Source organism: Stylophora pistillata, chromosome 5 (assembly GCF_964205215.1).
Source record: "Stylophora pistillata chromosome 5, jaStyPist1.2, whole genome shotgun sequence".
Classification (NCBI taxonomy): Eukaryota; Metazoa; Cnidaria; class Anthozoa; order Scleractinia; family Pocilloporidae; genus Stylophora; species Stylophora pistillata.
Window position 1 is genome coordinate 37,890,067 of NC_142523.1, and position 21,755 is coordinate 37,911,821.

At 37.0% G+C, this 21,755-nt stretch overlaps 1 protein-coding gene across 1 annotated transcript in view; it reads right to left on the minus strand.

Annotated features, from left to right (window-relative positions):
* Positions 1-21,755, minus strand: part of LOC111340955 (uncharacterized) — a 52,678-nt gene that overhangs the window by 13,761 nt on the left and 17,162 nt on the right. Inside the window, 21 exon segments of the mRNA XM_088759842.1 lie at positions 3,018-3,179; positions 4,834-4,995; positions 5,462-5,623; positions 6,468-6,704; positions 7,152-7,220; positions 7,810-8,040; positions 8,592-8,783; positions 9,787-10,032; positions 10,753-11,001; positions 11,349-11,546; positions 11,657-11,848; positions 12,323-12,568; positions 13,141-13,329; positions 13,827-14,018; positions 14,690-14,881; positions 15,823-16,071; positions 16,683-16,886; positions 17,959-18,153; positions 18,265-18,459; positions 19,350-19,601; positions 19,884-20,069. Of these exon segments, the coding sequence (XP_088615968.1) occupies positions 3,018-3,179; positions 4,834-4,995; positions 5,462-5,623; positions 6,468-6,704; positions 7,152-7,220; positions 7,810-8,040; positions 8,592-8,783; positions 9,787-10,032; positions 10,753-11,001; positions 11,349-11,546; positions 11,657-11,848; positions 12,323-12,568; positions 13,141-13,329; positions 13,827-14,018; positions 14,690-14,881; positions 15,823-16,071; positions 16,683-16,886; positions 17,959-18,153; positions 18,265-18,459; positions 19,350-19,601; positions 19,884-20,069 (4,200 nt within the window).

A 21,755-nucleotide genomic window follows, 5' to 3' on the forward strand; every position in this document is an offset into this window, starting at 1 on the left:
CAAGTAAAAAGACATAAGAATTTTATCTGAACACAAAACCTCTTATTCGTACTTTTTCGATTTCATATAAAAATATTTATAACATAACCAAAGTAAAGCGCGCGCTCTGATTGGTCAATTTAGCGTCCCCCATTTGCCCATGGGTGTACGTTGCTGACGTGAGCAAATGCAAAGACTATTTTTCCGCGCGCGCTTGTTTTTTCTGGTCACGTAAGATTTGTTAAATAAAAGGGAACTCTTTAGCTACAATGCATCAATGTTATGTTATAAAACAAATGGTAAACACCACACCGTACACTATTGAGTTATGGATGCACTTGGGAGGTTTGCTAAGCACTCAAGAAGCTAAAGTCGCTCTCGGCTATCGCCTCGAGCGACTCTTACGCTTCTTTCGTACTTAGCAACCTCCCACGTGTATCCATAACTCAATAGTGTACGCTGTGGTGTTTACCATTTGTTAATTATAACATAACCAAAGTAAAGCGCACGCTCTGATTGGTCAATTTAGCGTCCCCCATTTGCCCATGGGTGTACGCTGCTGACGTGAGCAAATGCATAGACTATTTTTCCGCGCCCGCTTGTTTTTTTCTGGTCACGTAAGATTTGTTAAATAAAAGGGAACTCTTTAGCTACAATGTGTCAATGTTATGTTATAAAACAAATGGTAAACACCACAGCGTACACTATTGAGTTATGGATGCACTTGGGAGGTTTGCTAAGCACTCACGAAGCTAGAGTCGCTCACGGCTATCGCCTCGAGCGACTCTTACGCTTCTTTCGTGCTTAGCAACCTCCCGCGTGCATCCATAACTCAATAGTGTACGCTATGGTGTTTACCATTTGTTAATTCCTGCGACTTTTCTATTTAAGAAATCTCAAACCACTTGCATGATAGGAATATAAATCTAACAATCGCGTGACACGTAAGTCACGTAGTGACAACCATGTCCACTCATTTCTACAAAATGAATGCTTTCGGAGAAAAAAAAAACTTTTATCGTATTGCAAGTACTTTGGAGACGTTGTTTGTAGCATTTAAGCAATTTTTATTACCACTAAAGCTCACAAACTGGAAATGATGAACAAAGTCGGTCATTTCTTTTATGTCGCCGCCTTCGCCGAGGAGCCAAATTTCTATTAATTTAAAGCCCTCGTAAGCGTAGCAGCACAAAACCCCACAAAAACAACTCTATAAACGGTAAGTTTATTATTCCTACTTCTCATCTTTCATATATCAAACGTTTATTTCACTTAGCACATATAAAAAGAATCTTTTGAAGCTACCACTCTTTTCACACGGCACTTCGGTAATTAAATAGATAGAAAAATCTGTATTTTATTTTAAATTGGAAAGTGATTCTACTTTTTTGTGAAAACATAGGGGAGAGATTCCTCAAAAATTCTGCGGAATAAGTAAGTATTTTACTGCTTTTACAAGTACAAACGAGGCCTCCGAAAACAGGCTAAATTCGACCTTCAAATGACGCTAATTATGCGTATTTTGAGTTTTATCAATTTTCTCGAACACAAAAGAATTTTTCAGCAAACTATATATGTCTTGGTTTGTTTTACCTAGGCCTATAGGTCTACCTAATACTAGAATATGAGCCAATTCGATTTTTTGACTGTTGCCGGTGATTTGTGAATTTGTCTGATTTTTACTGACCATCTCTTAACTCAAAAGATTGACGTTCCTTCACCTTAAGTTTAAACTCATCACCATCGTTTCGTTTCGTTTCGTTTTCCTAGAGCTTCAAAACGATTACTCTGGGCAACTTGTAATTTGGCAAGAAAATTGTTCAGTGCTCCTCGTTCAACTCCCACAAATTCACAATTGCCAAGATCGATAAGAAGTGGCTTCTTATCTGTGTAGTAACGATCGCACTCTTCTCCTTGCACCCAATCCTAACCCATTAGCACCACTGACCGTCAATTCCGTCTCCATATTCAGAAAACATTTACTTTATCTCAACCAAGGAGTTGATCTCTCGATGCTGTATCTTTTGGTACAGTGTTGAACGGTGATGTAACATGAAATTATTGCGTATCCATTGAAGACAATGGGAACGCGGTACTTGGAAATTCAACCCTTCAGAACAAGTCATAGACTCCTTGGGTACGTTTTCCATATCCGTAGTCAACCTTGTGAACCATAAATCCATTGCAAACTCACAAAAAAATTGACTAAGACACAGTCATCCGTGTAGATGCAGCGACAATCCGTAGAAAAACATCCGTGAGGTCAAGTTAAAACTATTGGCGCGAATACTGACAAACCGTGTCAAATCAAACCTTTTAATCAAAGAACCTTCACATGGGCTTCGAGAAAGCTTACGCGAAACGTTACAATGCATAACACAACATTAAGGTCGTAAATCCGTAAAAATGAACGATATGGACAGAAGTTTCAGCTTGGTGGCCTCGTGGCACCCTTCGAAGTTGCACCCAGCGAATGTGCATGCGACGGCCGCGCGTCGACCGCCCACGACCAAATATCTTAAATAACCCTTTGCTTACTGCCATGAACATGAATAGCTATTAGTTCTGCTAATATTGCGGCGATGATAAGTCTGAACAAAGTTTATTACACTTCCATATATTTTTCGTAAAAAGCAAGATTAGCCGCTTTTATGGACGGACCTAGACGTTAGACGTTCACTAACGTCTCTCATAGGGTAGATCTCTTTTACAAGATTAACCGCACTGCTTAAACCAATTCCCGCCTAACTTTTAAGTGTCAGGGCGCGTTTGCGCATGCAAGGTTACAAACATCAATTAAAATTCTGCATTTTGGCCATGAACTATGAAGTATTGTAATTCAAACTTATGAAATTAGTGGGCAAGGGATTCTTTCTAAGTCCAATATTTTTTTTTTGTCCTTATTTTGTTTTGGTTTATGTCTCTTTTTGCTTATGTCTTATTTGTGATTTGAATCCGAACCGGAATGACCTTCGTTTTTGTATGAATTAAATTTAACACTGCGCTCCATTCAGTTTAGTTATCTTTAGAACACTAACCTATACAATCCTGTTCACGTGTTGATCCTAGTTTTAGAGTGGTTGTTGTTCCTGGACAAGAGAAGCACACACGGCTTTCACTAAGGGGCTGAAACGATCGTCGATTGCACAACGTGCAAGGCTCCAATCCGTTTGGAGAAAAGGATCCAGGCGTACACGGAACTGCCGATATGCAGAAGAAAGAATCATTATTTTGATAATCAGTCAAGATGAAACTTTAAAAAAAATTAAGATGTATGTTTAATACAAATTCTTTCTAGATTCTCTTGGCTTTTGTATTTGGATACAAATGCATTGCATTTGACAGCCTTAAGAGAAAAAAAAGGTGAGTGCAAAATTAGAAATGCAAAGGCAAAGGTGGAATATGATCTATCAACAGTTGAGGAGAAATTTGCATGCATGCATGATAAGAGACATTGTCCTTTTGACGTATTTCTAACCCTTTTTGTGAGTCCACAGTTTGACTTTGACTGCAAATTTTTCTGGACTAAATGTTAGGCTAAGGGTAGATAACATTAGATTCTGGGAGCTTTTTACAATCTCGACGGTAGCACCGGTAATCTAAAGGAGCTGGAGCTCTCACTGTTTATAACTGGCTAAAAGCTTAACAGCAATGATATTATATTGGCCGAAGGTTTAAACATGCAAGACTTGAGTTGAATGGATAACTGTGCTACTGATTGCCATCAGTGTTATTCTGCTGCAAACTGTCTCTTAGATAGTCAACAACAAAAATCTGACTTTAAACAAATTAACCAAGCAGAATGCAAAATATATTAGATCCGATATTTACCAATGATTACTATGTCGACAGGAAACTAAAAGTAACTGCTTGAATAACTGACCATGATATGGTACTCTTCTATCTACTGATTTATACTTAAAGTCTTTATTTGAAGCAAAGTTGATGCGTACCATGAGTAGCCATAGGCTTAAGCTTCTTGAACCTTATTGTAAGAGAGACGTGTTCAAATTTTCTTTCTTCCTCAAGAACGGCGGGGGACTGGAATTAGCTCTTCCCTGATATGCCTGATTTTACGTCTCTTATCTAATTTAAGAATTATCTAAGTTCATCAGGGTCCAGTTGTTCGAAGGACGATTAGCACCAACCCAAGGTTAAACTTTAATCCACGTTTCCTTATTTCTCTATTCAAGAACCTTTTTGCGATAATTTTCCCTATTCTCTTTTATAGCATCCGATCATCGAATTGTGGACGAAAATAGTTCAACCGAACTTCCTTTTAAAACTTTCAGATCTGAAATGAAATTTCACACTAACCCTGGGTTATCTTAACCCAGCTTTGAACAACCCGGCCCAGCTTAATAAAAACCTTAAATTTGTATATCTAAGATTTAAATCTGTATCGTACTTATGGTGGCACGTGATTTTTACTTTTGCATTTTTTATGTAGTTGTTGTGTTTCCCAAACCCGCCTAATGGAGATATGATAATGAGACAATATGATTCCGATAATTTTTAAAGCAGATAAATGTTCCGCATTTCACTCAAATGAAGTTCAACATCCACGAATATTAATCAGATTCTCAATTTATTCGTGTTCTTCGATCCAATCACATTAGCAAGAACGCGATGTTCTCCTACGTCCACAATTATCACAAAGATAGTTACAGTTTTGACTTTTGATTCTAATATCTAAAACTTTGTTACTTTTACAAATTAGTTGCTGCGGTAAGACCGTTTCCTAATGCAAAGAAAGAAACGAGTTTGTAGAGGTTAAGGTACTACTCACGTAGTTATGACAACGACGGAGAAAAATATAATGATGAAGAAAGCTGAAAAGTTAAGTTGAAATACCTCCACATTGCAGGGAGCTGTTTGATCCAAGGGCAGTGGTCGTTTGGTTCACTCCACATTCTAAACATGATTTCTGTCCCTCCATGTCTTGATAATAGCCTTTATCGCAGGGAATACAAGGTGCTAATCCAGTGGGAGAATATGAACCGGCCTTGCATATTGCTTCAGATACAAAAACACAAAAGGACTTATAACAACGCCGGTTCCAGTTTAAACGGAAAACAGCAAGATTGTATTTTCTGAATGAAATCGCTTTATTATCTATGACTTTTATGAATGTGCCAGGATTCCTCTTTATTCATCTTGGGACATGCTTGATATTAAGCAAAATTATCCGACAGCCTTTCCTTTCAGTAAGGTAATCCTGTAATTATTTAAGAATTTTGTCTTAATCAAGCGGAGGATAACTGGTGATTTAAGTTTTTTGTGTTTACCATTTTCGAAATTCTTATTTCTCTGGCTTGAAGGGAAGTTAAACTAAGAAATGGGAAAAAAAGGAACCAGTGAAGTGATTTAGGACCATAAACCACAAAAACAGGTGAAGGTATGCAATGATGAATTTAGAGGTGATCATTTTGTTACCTCACGTGCAGACTTATTTTCTTCGGGTACTGCACAAATTTTTTACCTAGGCAATCAGACTTGTTGGCTGTTTTGGTGTTAGCTGTCGAGGTCCTTGGTGGACATGTGATACACGTTTCCTGAGCTTCCAATTCTTGATATGATCCAACGGGACAGTCTTTCCATGTTCCTGTATCCTTTGTGAAATATGTTCCAGCTATACAGTTCACTGCGAGCAAACGAAAAGCTCAAACAACGTTACCTACATATAATTCTTTTTATTCAGACCAAAGGAAAAGAAAGAACCTTGTCCTGCAGCTTTTTTTTTTTTTTTTTCGCTTCTTCCTATTATTTGACCTTCTGTTTTTTTAGTAATTTGGATATATCAACAAAGTTGAAATGACAAATTGGCCATCGTAACGATTACAAAAGCTGACGTTTCGAGCGTTAGCCATTCGTCGTAGCGAAACTGATTCGCCCCGACGAAAGGCTAACGCTCGAAACGTCAGCTTTTGTACTCATTACGGTGGCCAATTTACCATTTCAACTTTGTCGATATATCCAAATTATTTCGTTACCCCCACCGACGCAGCCCCAAACAGTTTCTTTAGAAACTATCAGCCCTTATTCATCTGTTTCCTTAGGTCTATTTTGGTCCTGATTGGCAGGGTGACCCCTCTTAATCTAACGAGGGGCCTAACTTGTGGATAATTCATTAGAAACTTGAGTAAGAATTCGTTGCTGGGTCCAGATGCAATCTGTCGATGTATTTACGGCCAGATGCCCAACTGAGCTGCAGAACTGGTGCGTTAGGCCATAAACACGTTCATGTGTGACAAATGTCCTGCTTACTTCTCAATGGAGCAGAAGTGTATGGTGACTTGTTGGTGATAATGGATACTGTATTCTATGCAAATTCGAGTTTGATAAAAGCCAAAATATAAAGAGAAAAATAAAAAATTGAAACAAATTCAAAAACACTTTTTAAAGCAAAAAAAGAAAGGAAAACAAAACGAACAAACAAAGAAAGCACATTATTAAATCATACTTGTTTTTCTTTCTTTCAAACTTACAGCAAATGTTTTTCCTTAAAATCTGTCCTTTCTGACAAGATGCTGTGGGTTCTGAAATGCTGAAAGACTAGTTATCAGGAAGCAACATGGTTCCATTAATAGTCAAGGTAAGACTACCATTATTTATTGCTCTTTTAATCTCACTGCTAAGGTTTTTAGCGATTTGTATGCCTTCCTCCCCTATCAAAATCTCACTTTCTTTGGTATCACCAGTCCCCTTGATTGCATCCAGGTTCACTGTAGGGAAAGAATGTGACACAAACTTTGTTCAATAGCTTGAACAATCATAAGGGAGTGTAGATTATCATTCTATTATTAAAACAGATGGTTGGCTTCAGTTTTTTATTTGTTCTCCTAAGAATACTGGTAGTGGGTAATGAAAACAACTAGACGGTAACTGGGAAAACCTACAGAACAAGTCCCTATAGAGACACTGCTAACCAAATACTCCGGTTATTCTTAGTTAACATTAAAACTCCTTTAAATACGTCATAAGTCAGTTCCCCTGTTTTCAGTTCTCGTAGTTCCTCTAATTTGGCTATTACACTAGACATGAGCCTTTAATTTTAGGTTTTATACACTCTTAATCTACGCCCTACAATTGGAGGTACATAGAAACTCGAACAGGTCCATGGTCACAGGTTTAAATTGATTTCTTTTGCTACCACAGCATCATGGACCTACCGACGATTTCAAAAGAAATCTTAGTTAATGGAGTTGATCGTCGATTTCGAGTGGGATGATCCTCATCTGCTACAAAAGAAAAAGAAAAGGATGACAAGTAGAGCTTAGCATCTCAGAGTGTGTTTTTAAATAAACCATTTCCTTCATTCTTTTCCCCCCACCAGTCGAGAGCTCTTTTCAGCTTCATCCTCGAACTGTCAAGGAAAAGTGGATATCAGGATTCAGACAACCACAATTACAATTGTCATAATAATAATTATGAGAGTCATTACCGTCGCAATTATCATGATTATAATAATTTATTATCATTGTTTATAATTATTCACCATTTCTTCAAGAGGATAAAGGTCTATCACAACAAATCTCCACTAGCTGTAGTTTGGAGCGTACTCAAGTTATGATGTATTTAAATACGTATAAATTCAGCATTTCTGCTGGCATGGAATTTTACAAATGTTGATATGTTCCGAAAGGAGGATAACTTTTGAGGAAAATAAGGTCTTTGCTGCTTTCTACTCTAAAATTCGTCGAAATACTGCTCCAGTAGAAAATAAAGCTCAGAACGCATGTAGTTCCACCTTTCTGACGCAAAATGAATAATAAATAGATGAATGAATAAATATCTATACAAAAAAATTGTTTTCTTACACCTTCATACCTAACGCGCGGCGTCTTCTTGTGATGGTTGTTTCACCACATGTGACGTTAACATTGTCAGCCGTGCACTTGTCTCTAAGTGATGGATCTTGGCAGATCTTGTTAAAATATGATTCATTCAGTAACTTAATGAAGTTTTCCCTTATTTCTGCTTGAACTTCAGGCTTGTTACAGTCACCATAAAAGTAATGCAAGTCAGCGGCCATTCTGACATCGCCAGGGCGGTAGACCTCTGAAAAATATATGATCATATCAACTGTGTTTATGCCAACTTGATCATGAACTTTTTGGGCGGTGTACCGTAGGTTCGGAATCTATGGCCACTGAGGTTGAAACTGTTATCAAATCATGTTGACGCAAAGAAGTCTAATATAATCTGTGTTTCGTAAGACACCATTTCCTGATTTTTTTTTTTTTTTTTTTACTGGATTTGCTGCTAGAAATCTATTACTATACAAAGATGTGGGCAGGTTATCCCAAAAGCTTCACTTACAACTTAAATAATAGGTTTTGAGCATTATAATAATTAAATTTACAATTACTGGTTTTTTTTCCATATTCCTCCTGAAATGTATAACTGAGAATCACATGTACTTTCTCGTGTACTTTCTGTCATTGAGAGGACAATTCCAAAACGGCAAGATGAAAATTGAACGGAAAAATGTTCCAGGAACTCAAATTTTCAATGATCATAACATGTAATGACTATTTTGATCCCTTTGACTGTTAAAATCTGGATTTTCATGATAGTTAAATTGGTGGTGAAGTCCAAATAATTCGTACTTGTGCAGTCCGGTAAATAATTTGTTGGCTTCCATATTCCATCTGTTCCACAAACCCACATTTGTTTTTCTGGGAATGATTCTGAAAAATCTGTTCGATTATTACAAAAAGGCAAACAAAAGCGTCCAAACATCCAGTCATCACATGCTCTGGCTCCATTCTTTGGAGGGGTTAAATCGTCGCAGTCTTTTGCTAAATAATGGGAAAGAGCATATAATGACTTATGTACTGATAAGACAGAGTAATACACATATTCTTCTTAACAAGAGAGTAGATAGTTAAAAATTGAAAAAGTCTACGTAACATCAACAAAAGCAGTTACGACTAAAACATGAACAAGGATCCGAAAGAAATATTTGCGTGGCTCCAATACCTTCAAAACACAAGTCTGTCAATTTTCAAGCCTAGTCATTAAAAGGAAAATGATACTGTGCAAACCCTGTGGTTTCCATCTCCGCCACTCAAAAGTACATATTAAGATTTAGTACTTTAGGCGTTTTCAAATTCCAAGGCATTGAACGCTTGAAATTTGCCCTCAGATGTGCTGTAAATCAGGCCATGGATGCCACCATTTCGAGAACAACGAAACAATCTGACCTCACAAAAAAAGACCAATTGGTTATCAGATGAATGTTTTTTTTTAATAGCAACTCCTCGCTAGTTCATCTTCAACACATGAAAAAATTAGATGGATGAATAAATAACTAAAAATTAATAAAATTGAATAAATAAATAAGAGCAAAATGAACGCCTAAGTAAGATTCAAAATATTGCTGTCCAAACTCCATTTTTTTGCTCTAACATAACCATATTTGGGGCAACTCTCCAAAGGTAATTTGGATATATCAACAAAGTTGAAATGGTAAATTGGCCACCGTAACGATTAAATTATTTCGTTACCCCCACCGACGCAGCCCTAAACAGTTTCTTTAGAAACTATCTGCCTTTCTCCAAAGGTAAGGTTACCATTTGGAATCTCAAAACGAGAAAAGCGTCATCAATTTCTATACATCCTTTGATAAAACAGATAAAAAATCATGCTGTTTTCTGGAGCATACTTCTCCTCTATAAAAAACGATTGCTATCCATGATGTGTTCATATGACACCAAGAATCACCTCAAGGGTGAAAACTTAGCCGTTTTGGAATTCTCTACGACCATTCGCACCAAAGATACACATCCAAATTCTTCTTACGTTTCACTACAACTGTAAATTTGCAGAAGGCCGGATTATTGGACGGATTATTATCATAGGCAGCGCAGAAAATATTCCATGTTCCCCAATAAAACGTGGTTCCACTTTTGTGACTGCAACTTATCAGCAAGGGATTATTGCTGTTGTCTTTAAATTGTGGATCATTCCACGTTACCAATGTTTCTATGTTCGTGGCAATAATGTGTTGATCCGATGGACAATAAGCAACAACTGGGCCTTGATCATCTGCAGAAGAAAAAGAGCAGCCTAAACTTCAGGATTCGAATTATTTAGATATAAATTGAATGATGATAGTTAATCACAAGTATAAGATTTCCTTGAGCTTGTAATGCATTACGATAATACGTTATAGTTTTTCCGCTAACTCTTAGGGATTACCTCCTCATCTTAGCAATTTCTTTTTAATAGAAATGCTAAATTACTTACCAAATTAATTGTAACATTTTCTTCAATATTGACCACTTTTACGGCCTAATTTCACCGACAGAAAGAACACCATACTGACCCCTACAAACCCAGCTACCTTATTAAACGAAGTTTTATATTCTTACTAAAGAGCGACTTCCACAAGCAGTAAGTAATTATCCCTGATCGAGCCTACCACAGTCAAAATCGTTGCTCACCACTGCTACAATTTTACAGTTGTCTCCGAAGCTCCTTGAAGTCAGTATTCTTCCGCCGACGCACTCTTTTGGTTAAGCTTTCTTAACTCCCGGCAACAGCAACAACTGCTATGCGTTGACAAATTATTCGAGAACATTCTGGAAACTCTTTAATACAACTATTTTAGTAGTAACACGTCATAATTACTTGATCAAACTAATTGTTCCTGACTGAGTTCAATGTCAGTATGACTTGCCATTCTAGAAATGTCTAGATTCTTATTTTACAGTTATTATCCATAACACAGCCTGGTTCCTTAAGAGTCCAGATTTGCAGATTTACCTTGTAAAATAACTTGAAATGAACATTTTTGGCTATTCCCACTTGCGTCTGTTGTGGTGTAAACAACAGTTGTGGTCTCGTTGAAAATGTACGGTGGACTTATACCATGAGGATAAACAGTCATATTTGGTGGCAAACCGCTATTGTCTACAGCAACTGGCTCGGTCCAGTTAACTAATGTGGTTGAGTTTGCCCCAATGCTTGTACGAATATCTGCAGGGCACCTTATAAATACAGGTGGTTGCACGTCTGTTAAAAAAAAAGTGAAACAAAAAAACAGCATTTTTATTTTACTTAAAAGTAAATAATGAATTTAAAATTTCTCAATTAGCAGTTGATATCAAAATATACACTTGTCTGAGATTGGATTACTAAGTTGCCTTGGTGCGAACTTGAAAAAATTTTCCCTTCTTCGGGGATATGAAAACATTGGTGGGGATCAAAATTATTTGTCCTTAGGTCTATTAAAGTTGACTTTTTCATTATTAAAAGAAGAGTAGTGTGGAGAATTTTTCTGTTACGATTGTAGGAAACAAGAAACACTGACAAACTACCAGAGGAAAAACAATTGCTGAGATGGATAATTGAGTTCTTACCACGACATTCTAAAACCAAAGAATCGCTTTGGTTCCATTTCCCGTCATTATTGCAAATCATTCGAGTTGCGCCTCCATTGCCTTGGTAACCAGGCTTGCATCGAAACGTGCACACAGTTCCACTGACTGGCATTGACGTACACGTGTGTGGATAAATGTAACCATGCTCTGGTGCACTTTGAGATGTGCATCTCCGCACTGTAACAAAAGTTCAAAAGACTCCAATATCTCTGTCACTCAACTCTAAACCTATTTTAAATCAGTAAATTTCTAACAGAAAAAAAAGAGCATGACATTGATGTAAATACCTTTACAGACTGGAACCGTTCCGTTCCAGTACCCAGTGAGATGTCCGGGTTTGTGTAAACAGGATAGGACTTGTGAACCAAGCAAGTTATAACCCTCATCGCAACCCATTCTGCATGTGGATCCATATGTATTGTCACACTCTTCCTCAAAAAATCCATTTATCGGTGCCAATAGGGTTTGACAAAGCAAAACTGTAAAGGAAAAAAATCTTGTATGCTGCTTTAAAACTGTCTTTCGATCCGTCAATTAGTCAATAATTATTTTGGTTGAAGAGATGATAAGATATAGTATGCAACTTTATGGTAGCTTTAAATTATAAATCAATTATAGCGTTATACAGGAACTTTGATTAGGTCTCAGATTTGACTGTTAATCTTATTTTAATTTTTCAAGAGTACAATAATGTCATTACTACTATAAACGGTCAAAATGTCCACTTAAACTTAGCGGTAAAAAGCTAAATGAAATTTTTACCTTAATCATTAGACTATGAAAAGTTAATAACTGAGTTCGAGGCATGTTATGTGCATTGTTGCGCTCTAACTGGTAAGCGGCTGTCTGCGCCCGGTTTGAAATACTTAAATTTTCGGAAAGAACAGGAACAAGAATTAAATTTTTTATGAAATTATTTTTTTATCAAGCAGTTCACCCAAGTGCAAGCTCACCCTCAACTGTGACATGAAATTTGCAGATCTTATAATTTCCTGCTTCATCAGTGGCGTTGTACACAATACTATACGTCCCTTTGTAGTATACGTTCTGAACACCAACGGAGGTTACATCCGGTGTTTTCCCTGAGTTATCCGTGGCAACAACAGGCAACCAAGTAACTGACGTATAGTTTTTGCTCCTGTCTGCGTACTTTTTGATATCACTGGGACAAGTCGAACCGTAAGTTGGACTTTCAAAGTCTGCAAAAGGTTATGGGGTACTAAAATTACACCGAGACGTAAGCCAGAGAAAGTGGTCGTAGTATTTCAGGCTTGTTGAGGCAGAAATAAAGCATATGGATGCTACAGTAAAGGGGAAAATATATCAAATACCATAGTGTAATATAGCCCTTTATTACATGCTTTGGGTAACGTTGAGGCAGAAATCGTGGAAGTTTTCGCTATTAGTCGGCGAGATCAGAGCCAGACACTACACTCCTCTAATACTGAATGGTATTCAAAGATGGTGCAAAAATTATGGATCGACGTCTTCCCGAAATAACAAAAAGATACATTTCTTGAGGTATTTGAACATACAAGCACTCATCAGGAAGTATTTCATGGTTCCTTTGATATTTAAAGCTTCAAGAAATCATCGTCAAAACAATTTGTATAGAGTTTTTCTGGCAAAAGGAGTGAAATTCTCTTAAAGGTGGCCATTAAGCCACCTCGATTATACGTGCTTCCCCTAAACATGTCAGTGTAAACACGAATACGTCTCTCTTATTAAATCGAAAATGATTAAAGTTAAAGGAACAGAGTTATGAATTAACCTTCACAATTTACAGAGGTGTTCTTTGACCACTGCTCCTCGCTTAGACAGGTCGTTATCCGTTCCCCAGACAATTTGTAGCCGTCGTTACATTCGAAGCGACACGTAGTATCGTACTTAGGAGAGGCTTTGCAGGAATGTGGGGTGACTGCGCCATCCTCGGGATCTTGCAGGGATTTACATCGTGCATCTACAGGAGGGTAATGTGATAAAATAAGACATAGGGCAAGTTACATTGACCAATGCAATAAGCAAAGATAATAATAACAAGAGTAATAATAACAATGATCATTATTATTATAGCAATGAAAATAATAACTATTTACATAATAATCAAATATATTATAAGAAAAACAAGATAGAAGAAAACAATATAATGGCTCAGCTTTCAAAAAATGTGGCAAAAAACTAGGCTAAAAACTACTTGATTTATAAAAAACGTTAAGAAACATTGTATTAGGTATAAAAACATCGTATTAGGTATTGTTAAGATAATTCTTACTCTTTTCATCATTATTATTTAATCATTATTATCATTATTTACGACAAAAGCTCTCCTTAACCACCAAAGCGTAGCAAATGATTTTGAAATTTGTTGTTTCCTTTAGTAACGTGATTAAAATTACTATTTATTTTAGGTCACACCTATTTCCATGAGAGAGCCACACGAAATGATGCTCTTCTTACCTCGGCAATGCAGTAATTCTCCTGACCACGTGCCATTTGCTTGACAGATCCTTTCTTTTGACCCATTTATCGGCAAGTAACCAACAGCACAATAAAATAGACACTTGTCGCCAAATAGATTGATCTTAGTGCCACTTCCACAACCTGATTGTATAGTGTTGTTTGCAGAAATAAGAGGGGGACACTTGGCCACTAAAAAACAATGGGTAATAATAATAATAATAATATTTTTTAAATTTAAAAAATAAATAATCCTTTTATTAACAGCAATAAATATAATATCGATTTATAAAATAATAGGATCTTTCAAGAAGAAAACAAGAGTGGAGAAAACAAGATAATGGCTCAGTTTTCAAAAAAATATGACAAAAAGCTGAGTTTTGGGGTGTTTTTTTTCTCTCTTACTTCTGAACGCCGTTGAAGTCATGTAGCAGCAAACGTGTGGGAAACGATTTTCTCTGCTAATGGCACGGTTATTTTCACTGACGACTGATACCCACGATTCGCTTCATAATAATACAACTGATAATAATGATAATAATAATAATGGTGATAATAACAGTAATTATGATGATAATAACAGTGATAATTATAATGATGGTCATGATAACGATCATATCCATGTTTGTATAATAATTATAATAAGAATATTTTTGATACCCTGATGATAATAGTGACGACAGCTGATAGGCAAAAAATAAAAAGAGTGATGACAGCGATGATGACAATTAATAATTAATATTGACGATGATGTTCATGATAATAATGATAATTATAATGTTATAGATAAAGATATACATAATAGATTCATCCGTTAAAAGTGTGACAGCTACTTCATCGAAGAGGAGAATCAATCCACTTACATTCACAATTAGTCTCGTTTCCGCTCCAGTATCCCACAGATTCTATGGAGCCCTTCTCACAAATTCTGATAGCAGAACCTGTCATTATGTGACCAGCATTGCATTTGAAGTTGCATTGTGAGCCATACTGATCACTCTCACTACATTTCATGGTACCTCCGGGGGGAGCATACTGCTTGGGACATCTGAGAACTGAGTGAAAAGTCAGATGTCGAAATAAAGCAACAAGAAGACAAGAACTTTGAAAAACAAAAGCAACACTTCCGCTACCCATGAATAGTTGACGAAAAAACCTTTGAATTCTGTCACTGACTCTAGATAACTTAAATGGTATACGTTCCATGCGGCACTGAAGGTAGAAATTTTAAATGATCCTTGCTGTTTGAACGTGCAAGATGGAAGCAAGCTTTAGGTCTTTAGACATTTTTGCTCTTGCTATGAATTATTTTATGATGCATAGATCCATAAGTTATTTTCTGCACTGTAAGAAGGAGAATTGTGGAATTGTGGCCATAAATTACAAACTAGGAAAATATTAGATACGGCGAATATATGAAGTTCATATATTTTAAACTGCGGTTATAGATACGAATAATGCACGATCCTCGCAGTAGAGAGCGCTATTTATGCAGTAGCGAAAATCAGACCTGAAAAAAAAAAAAATCAGGCCTGTACGGGATTCGAACCACTGACCTCTGCGAATCCCGTACAGGCCTGATTTTCTTTTTCAGGTCTAATTTTCGCTATTGCATAAATAGCGCTCTCTACTGCGAGGATCGTGCATCATTCGTATCTATAACCGCAGTTCAAAATATATGAACTTCATATATTCACTGTATCTGATTTATCATCAAGGGGTTTATTACGAATCAACTTAACGGCCTGCTCCCAGTTGGCTTGTTAGCTCAATTGGTAGAGCGCTGCACTAGTATCGCAGGGGTCAGTGGTTCGAATCCCGTACAGGCTTGAATTTTTTTCAGGTCTGATTTTCGCTATTGCATAAATAGCGCTCTCTGCTGCGAGGATCGTGCATCATTCGTAGGAAAATATCATTCGAAAACAGTTATTCACAACTGTTTTGAACAATACAAGGATCCTCATAACACTGTACCAGCTACCGCTAGGTATCTCACCTGAAACATAGACTTTAAATATGCATTCAGCAATATTCCCTAAGTTGTCAGAAGCCAAATAACGGATGGTGTGTTCCCCAGCCAAAAAGATATCACCTGATTCTTTCCCAGAGTGAGTGATGTTAGGAGTTAAGCCTGAGTTGTCTTTAGCTGTCGGAAGAGGCCATGTAACTTGTGTGGACCTTTTGCCTCTATCTGCAGTCCTATGTATATCATTTGAACAGTTTGTAAATACTGGTTCAGAGACGTCTGTATCAAAAAAGAAAACATAGGATCTGCTTGAGTGAAGATGTCAAAATGGTGCCTCAGACCCCGACCTTTCTATAACACAGAATTTTTTGGACCGGCGTTTGAAAAGGAAGTTTATGTCCAAGAATGTAGATATCAGGGATTTGCTAGAGAAGGCGGACAAGGCACTCTACAAAAAAAAAAAGATCGAATGACCCCGAATGCCCGTTTTTCCAATTTTTACCTAAGGAAAAGAACATGAGGTACAATCTTAGAAATACCTCAGTCTCTGTCCCTAGAATTCACACTGAAAGGTTTAAGAACGTTTTTAGTAATAGGATAATTTTTAAATATGACATGTAATAGTTTCCCTTGTGAGTTTATTTTGTAACTCAGGATATGTGATTTTATCTTAAGAAATAAAGATTATGTTATGTTCTGTTATGTTGTGTTAAAAGCCTTGAAAAACGAAAATACATGAAAACACAGCATACCACAAAAAGAAGACTTTCATTCAAAAGGTTTTTCCCTTATTGTTTTGTGATATATATGCTGCTCACAATCTAAGGGGAAAGACTACTCAAGAAATTCATTAAGCCCTAAATAATGCTCTAATCTGCCTTCTTTCAAACCTATGCATGAGGGATTTTCTAGTGGCCTCCAAATCTTGGATGGCTGGCAAGTCTTCAATCCAGGGCCTTGAAGTTGATATCCATTCTTGCAAGTAAAACGACAAACTGTCGCGTAAGGTATTTCAGAAGTTGAATTGGCACAAAACAATGGCTCAATCTCCAATCCTTCTGATTTGATAGTCAAAGGAGGAGGACAGGTGATTGCTGTAATGATAAGTCAAATAATGAGTTTAGATAAAAGCACAGTTATGAAATCACGCTTTCTGTGTATACCGGCACAAAGTTTCTCAACGTTTGCAAAGTATTTTCAAGTACAAGCAACAAGTATTAAGAATTTAGAAAAAATCATCAAATTTTGATATAGGGTTTAGCTCTTTCTTATCTATCTGTAAAAAAAAAAAAAAAAGAGAGAAAAAAAGAAAAATTCGAGAATTCAAAACTGCAATCCATTCATTCACACGGTGCTGGCGCTTGCACAAATCACTACTTGACTGAGTTTTATGAAGCGAATTTCGACTGTTGTTGTTGCTGTTTTTTTGTTTTATTTGTTTGTTTTGTTTTGTTTTGTTTTGTTTTTTTTATGAGAAGTGCGATTTGATCGGCTAATACGACATACCATCGTCCAGAGCATGTGTTTTAGAAAATCTATATATATATCAGCAGGTGGAAATATATATAATTTTATTCCTCATTTTCAGGATACTGGATCGAAGATTTTATCTAGGCAATAGGGATCTTTTTCCGTCTGTAATTATTCTCATCTAGACACTCGGAAGGTTAGGAAAATTCTAACCAGCCCCCCTTCGTGTCTAGATGAAGGTTTGTAAACACGGGGAAAAAAAAGGTCCCGTTTGTTTAAATAAAATATGCAATTTTGACATATGCTTGACTCTAAATCTGCGATCTTCAATGTTACCACCACTTCGAAACCCCAGTACATTACACAGCTGGATCTAACTTTTTAAGTAATGGAGACATCCTTTTTTGCGACTAATATTATAAGCCTGGGTAATGTTTTTTTTTAGTATTTTGTTTTCGTCATTTTCGGTGTACTTGTCTATCTGTTTGTTCATTGGTTTTTTTTTCCTGTCGAAATCAAGGGGGTTTGTTGGGACCAGTTCTGGTACAAGATTGATAGCTATCTCCACCTTTGTTGAAGAGAAACAAGCAAAAACACTAATACGACAGTAATCACAACAGGACAAACCAAACCAAAGAAAGGAAGAAAAAAGACAAAAGCAACAAATTCAAGCAAAGACAACTGGAGAGTAAATACCTTTACACTTAAGCTTGCTTCCTGTCCAAGTATTATCTCGTGCGCAGGTTCTGCGAAGTGATCCTCCCGCAGACTCGTATCCTGGCTTGCATTCAAAATAGCAGGTGGTGGCGCTGTGGTTAGAGGCCTTGCTACCACAGCCTCGACCTGTCTGTAAAACATTTTCAGGAGTTTCCAAAGGAGAACAACGAAATGCTGCAAAAAATGAGAATCATATAGCATTTTAAAAGCTTTAGGAGCCGTAAGTGGGTTATCGTGTCAATCAATCTATACGACAAATATTTTGTCAACCAATGATGCACATACCTTCACATTTGGTTTCATTTCCATTCCAATACGCCTCACTGGTGCCCTCTTTCATGGTGCATTTCCTTTCACTGGATCCCCTCATCTCATACCCTTTATTACATGAAAAGTGGCAGGTATCTCCATGCAGATTCCCGCAAGCATTGCCTTCATATTTTCCGTTAGGAGGTGGAAGGAGCACAGAGCAGGTAACAACTAACAAAAAAATAAGCTTTGTCTAAAATGTGCTTCAAACGGTGAAGTTGGTTAACATAAAGATAATCTTTACTTTTTAGGTTTGGGAATCTTTAGATTCTAGCCAAAACTGATCATCCACGTGGTGGCAAGTGTTCATGACTTTCACTGCACGATACGGAGATGTGCATAATGTAAAAAAATTTATAATGCAAAAAGCTATACACCTCTTTGACAATGAAATCAGTCAATGTCAAAACGTTGTACATTATTTTCGCTACCTTGCCTACAGGTTACAATTTCCTGAATGCAGCTAAGTGGGAAGCCATTTTGTTGCTCCTGGGTTACTTGCGACCGAGTGATACATATTTACCACTGATATCACTCTCCACGGGATAATTTTGATGTAGCTTCACATATTTGAAGCCTTCAGAGCCGAAGAATCAACAGAAAAGTGTAAAATGGGAACATCAGAAAAATTTTGTTACTCGTCAATATATTCATTTTTCATCTTATCATTTATCAGATCAACAGTTAATCTTTTGATCTTCCTATTTTCTAATTAGTGATATTTCATCTTTCATCATCATTTTTTTCATCTTTATTACATTATCAGTGTTATCAATTGCATTATGAGGATATTTTAACGCGCATGCTCAATTAACACCCTTGATTTCGAGATAAGAGATGATGGGTAGATGAGGTTTACTTCCGTTGCTTTTCCCTTTAGTTTTTTAATTATCAATTGTTATCAATTATTAATTTTTGTTTTGTTTTGTTGTTTTGTTTTGTTGTTTTGTTCTGTTTTTTTTTTTTTTTTTTTGGTCGCGTCTCTTATCTAGTGTGGAATTTCCAAACACGAGGATTTTATAAGTATTCCCTAACGTCCTCTATACCTGAGGTATTCTCACCTTGGACAGTGACAGTGAACACGCAGCGCTTTATATTTCCTGCTGGATCCCTCGCCGTGTATGTCACGTAATGATGTCCTTCATAAAACATATGGGGAGATTTCACATTTGGCGGAGCTTCCAGTACAAGAACTCCGCTATTATCTTCAGCTTTGACTGAGTCCCATTTCACTGTAGCATATCTTTTTCCCAGGTCGTTGAAGACTGTTTGATCAGATGGACAGGTTTCACCGAATGAAGGAGGCTGAACGTCTTTTTAAAAAATTCGAAAAAAGCACAAGCTAAGAAACAGAAAAGTTTTCTAATCTCGATCTTAGCAGATTTACAAACTACTTGGAAACCTGGCCTTTTAAGTAAACGTATCTACATTGAAATATGCTGATCATAATTAATTATTCAGTAATGGTTCTATGTACAAAATATGCATCATAGAGTATATTAAAACAATACAATGAAAAGTGAAAATTCCACGATGGGCAGAACCATTGGCAATGTCTGTGCTCTCTTTTGCAACCTCTTTAAAAGCAAGCATACCTTTGCATCTTCCACCAACTGCATCATTCGTCCAGAACCCATCGTGACATATTGCTTGAGAATACTTGGTATATACGAACCCCTCGTCGCAACTGTACTGACATTGAGTTTTATGAGGGCTTTTTTTCTTACATTTTGATGAGACTTCGCCGTTCTCCGGTTTTATTAAAGGATTACAGTACTTCACTGCAAAATAAAAGAATGAGCTTTCCACATTTATTTCGAGTTTACTATATCTAATTAAGATGAATGACTGATGCATGGGTTACTTATTTAAAAAAAAAAGAACTTTGTAAGATGGGTAGGGAAAAGATAGGAACTGATAGGAAAACTAAATGTATCACGTGCACCTGTAGAGAAGTCAAGAAAGTGATACACATGGAAACTGCTCACTGTATAATGTATAAAATCTTGTGCATTAATAACTTTTGCATTCGTGGTCTTATGGGATGTATCAGCCAAGATGAATTCGATCATATCTAAACTTTCGATAGGTTTTAGAGATCAAAGCCATAGAAAAAGGCAAATCGTTCTTTGATTATTTTCACTCGTTTATTGGACTTGGAAATAAAAGTATGATCGCAAGTGCGTGTAAGATTAAACGATGCCAAGCCAAAGTTCGCATCCCTTTATATTCTGTTTGATTGTTTTTTTAGGATACCTTTAGAACAAACTTTAATGAATAATCCTTTGTCTTAGATCATGGTGTAGTAGCATGAAAGCTGGCATACCATTGGTGCAACCCTATAAAAGTATTCATGCATGCACGTAACTGCGAAGAAGGATAAATTGAATGGCATTAGAAAAAAAAGCTCAACATGCGATCTAATGGACTGCAAAGAGTCCCGTAGTCGCATAAGCCCATAATTTTGGCTATTGTTGTCAAAAACCGATCGAATATTGAAATGACAAATGCCCTAGGTGACACTTATGCTAACATTACCTCCGAGGACTACTATATACACAGACAAAAACCATAGACCTACTTTAAACTTTACGATATATATCATTTGCTGTCTGAGTCGTTTTGAGTTTCAGTAGTATTAGTACTAGCAGTAGTAGAAGTAGTAGTACTGGTGGGGTACTAGTATTAGTAGTAGTAGTAGTAGTAGTAGTAGTAGCAGTAGTAGTAGCAGTAGTAGTAGCAGTAGTAGCAGTAGTAGCAGTAGTAGTAGCAGTAGTAGCAGTAGTAGTAGCAGTAGTAGCAGTAGTAGTAGCAGTAGTAGTAGCAGTAGTAGCAGCAGCAGTAGCAGCAGCAGCAGTAGTAGTAGTAGTAGTAGTAGTAGTAGTATTAGTATTAGTAGTAATAATAATAATAATAATAGTAGTAGTAGTAGTAGTAGTAGTAGTAGTAGTAGTAGTAGTAGTAGTAGTAGTAGTAGTAGTAGTAGTAGTAGTAGTAAAAGCGTTCTCGGAGATCCAGGGGCTGTGAGTCGATTTCAAGTTAACGGCAGAAGAGCCCCTGGGGACATTGTCTTACAAACTTTCGTAGTCGTTCTGGCATCTGATTGGTGCCAGAAAATCTTTGTTTTCTTGTGCCCAATCAGAGTGAAGTATCCTTTGTAGTCCTTTCGTGTGTTTTAACACGCACATATTCAACAAGCTCTGTTGCTCGCTATGTTTGTTTGGGCCGTGCGACGAAGCTTTGCCCGAGGTGAAAGTTTCAGTCTCAGCACACAATGTAAGAGAAATCGCAGCACACAAGGTAAGAGAAATCGTCGTCGTCGTCGTCGTCGTCGTCGTCGTCGTCGTCGTCGTCGTCGTCGTCGTCGTAGTAGTAGTAGTAGCAGTAGCAGTTGCAGTAGCAGTAGCAGTAGCGGTAGCGGTAGCGGTAGCAGTAGCAGTAGCAGTAGCAGTAGCAGTAGCAGTAGC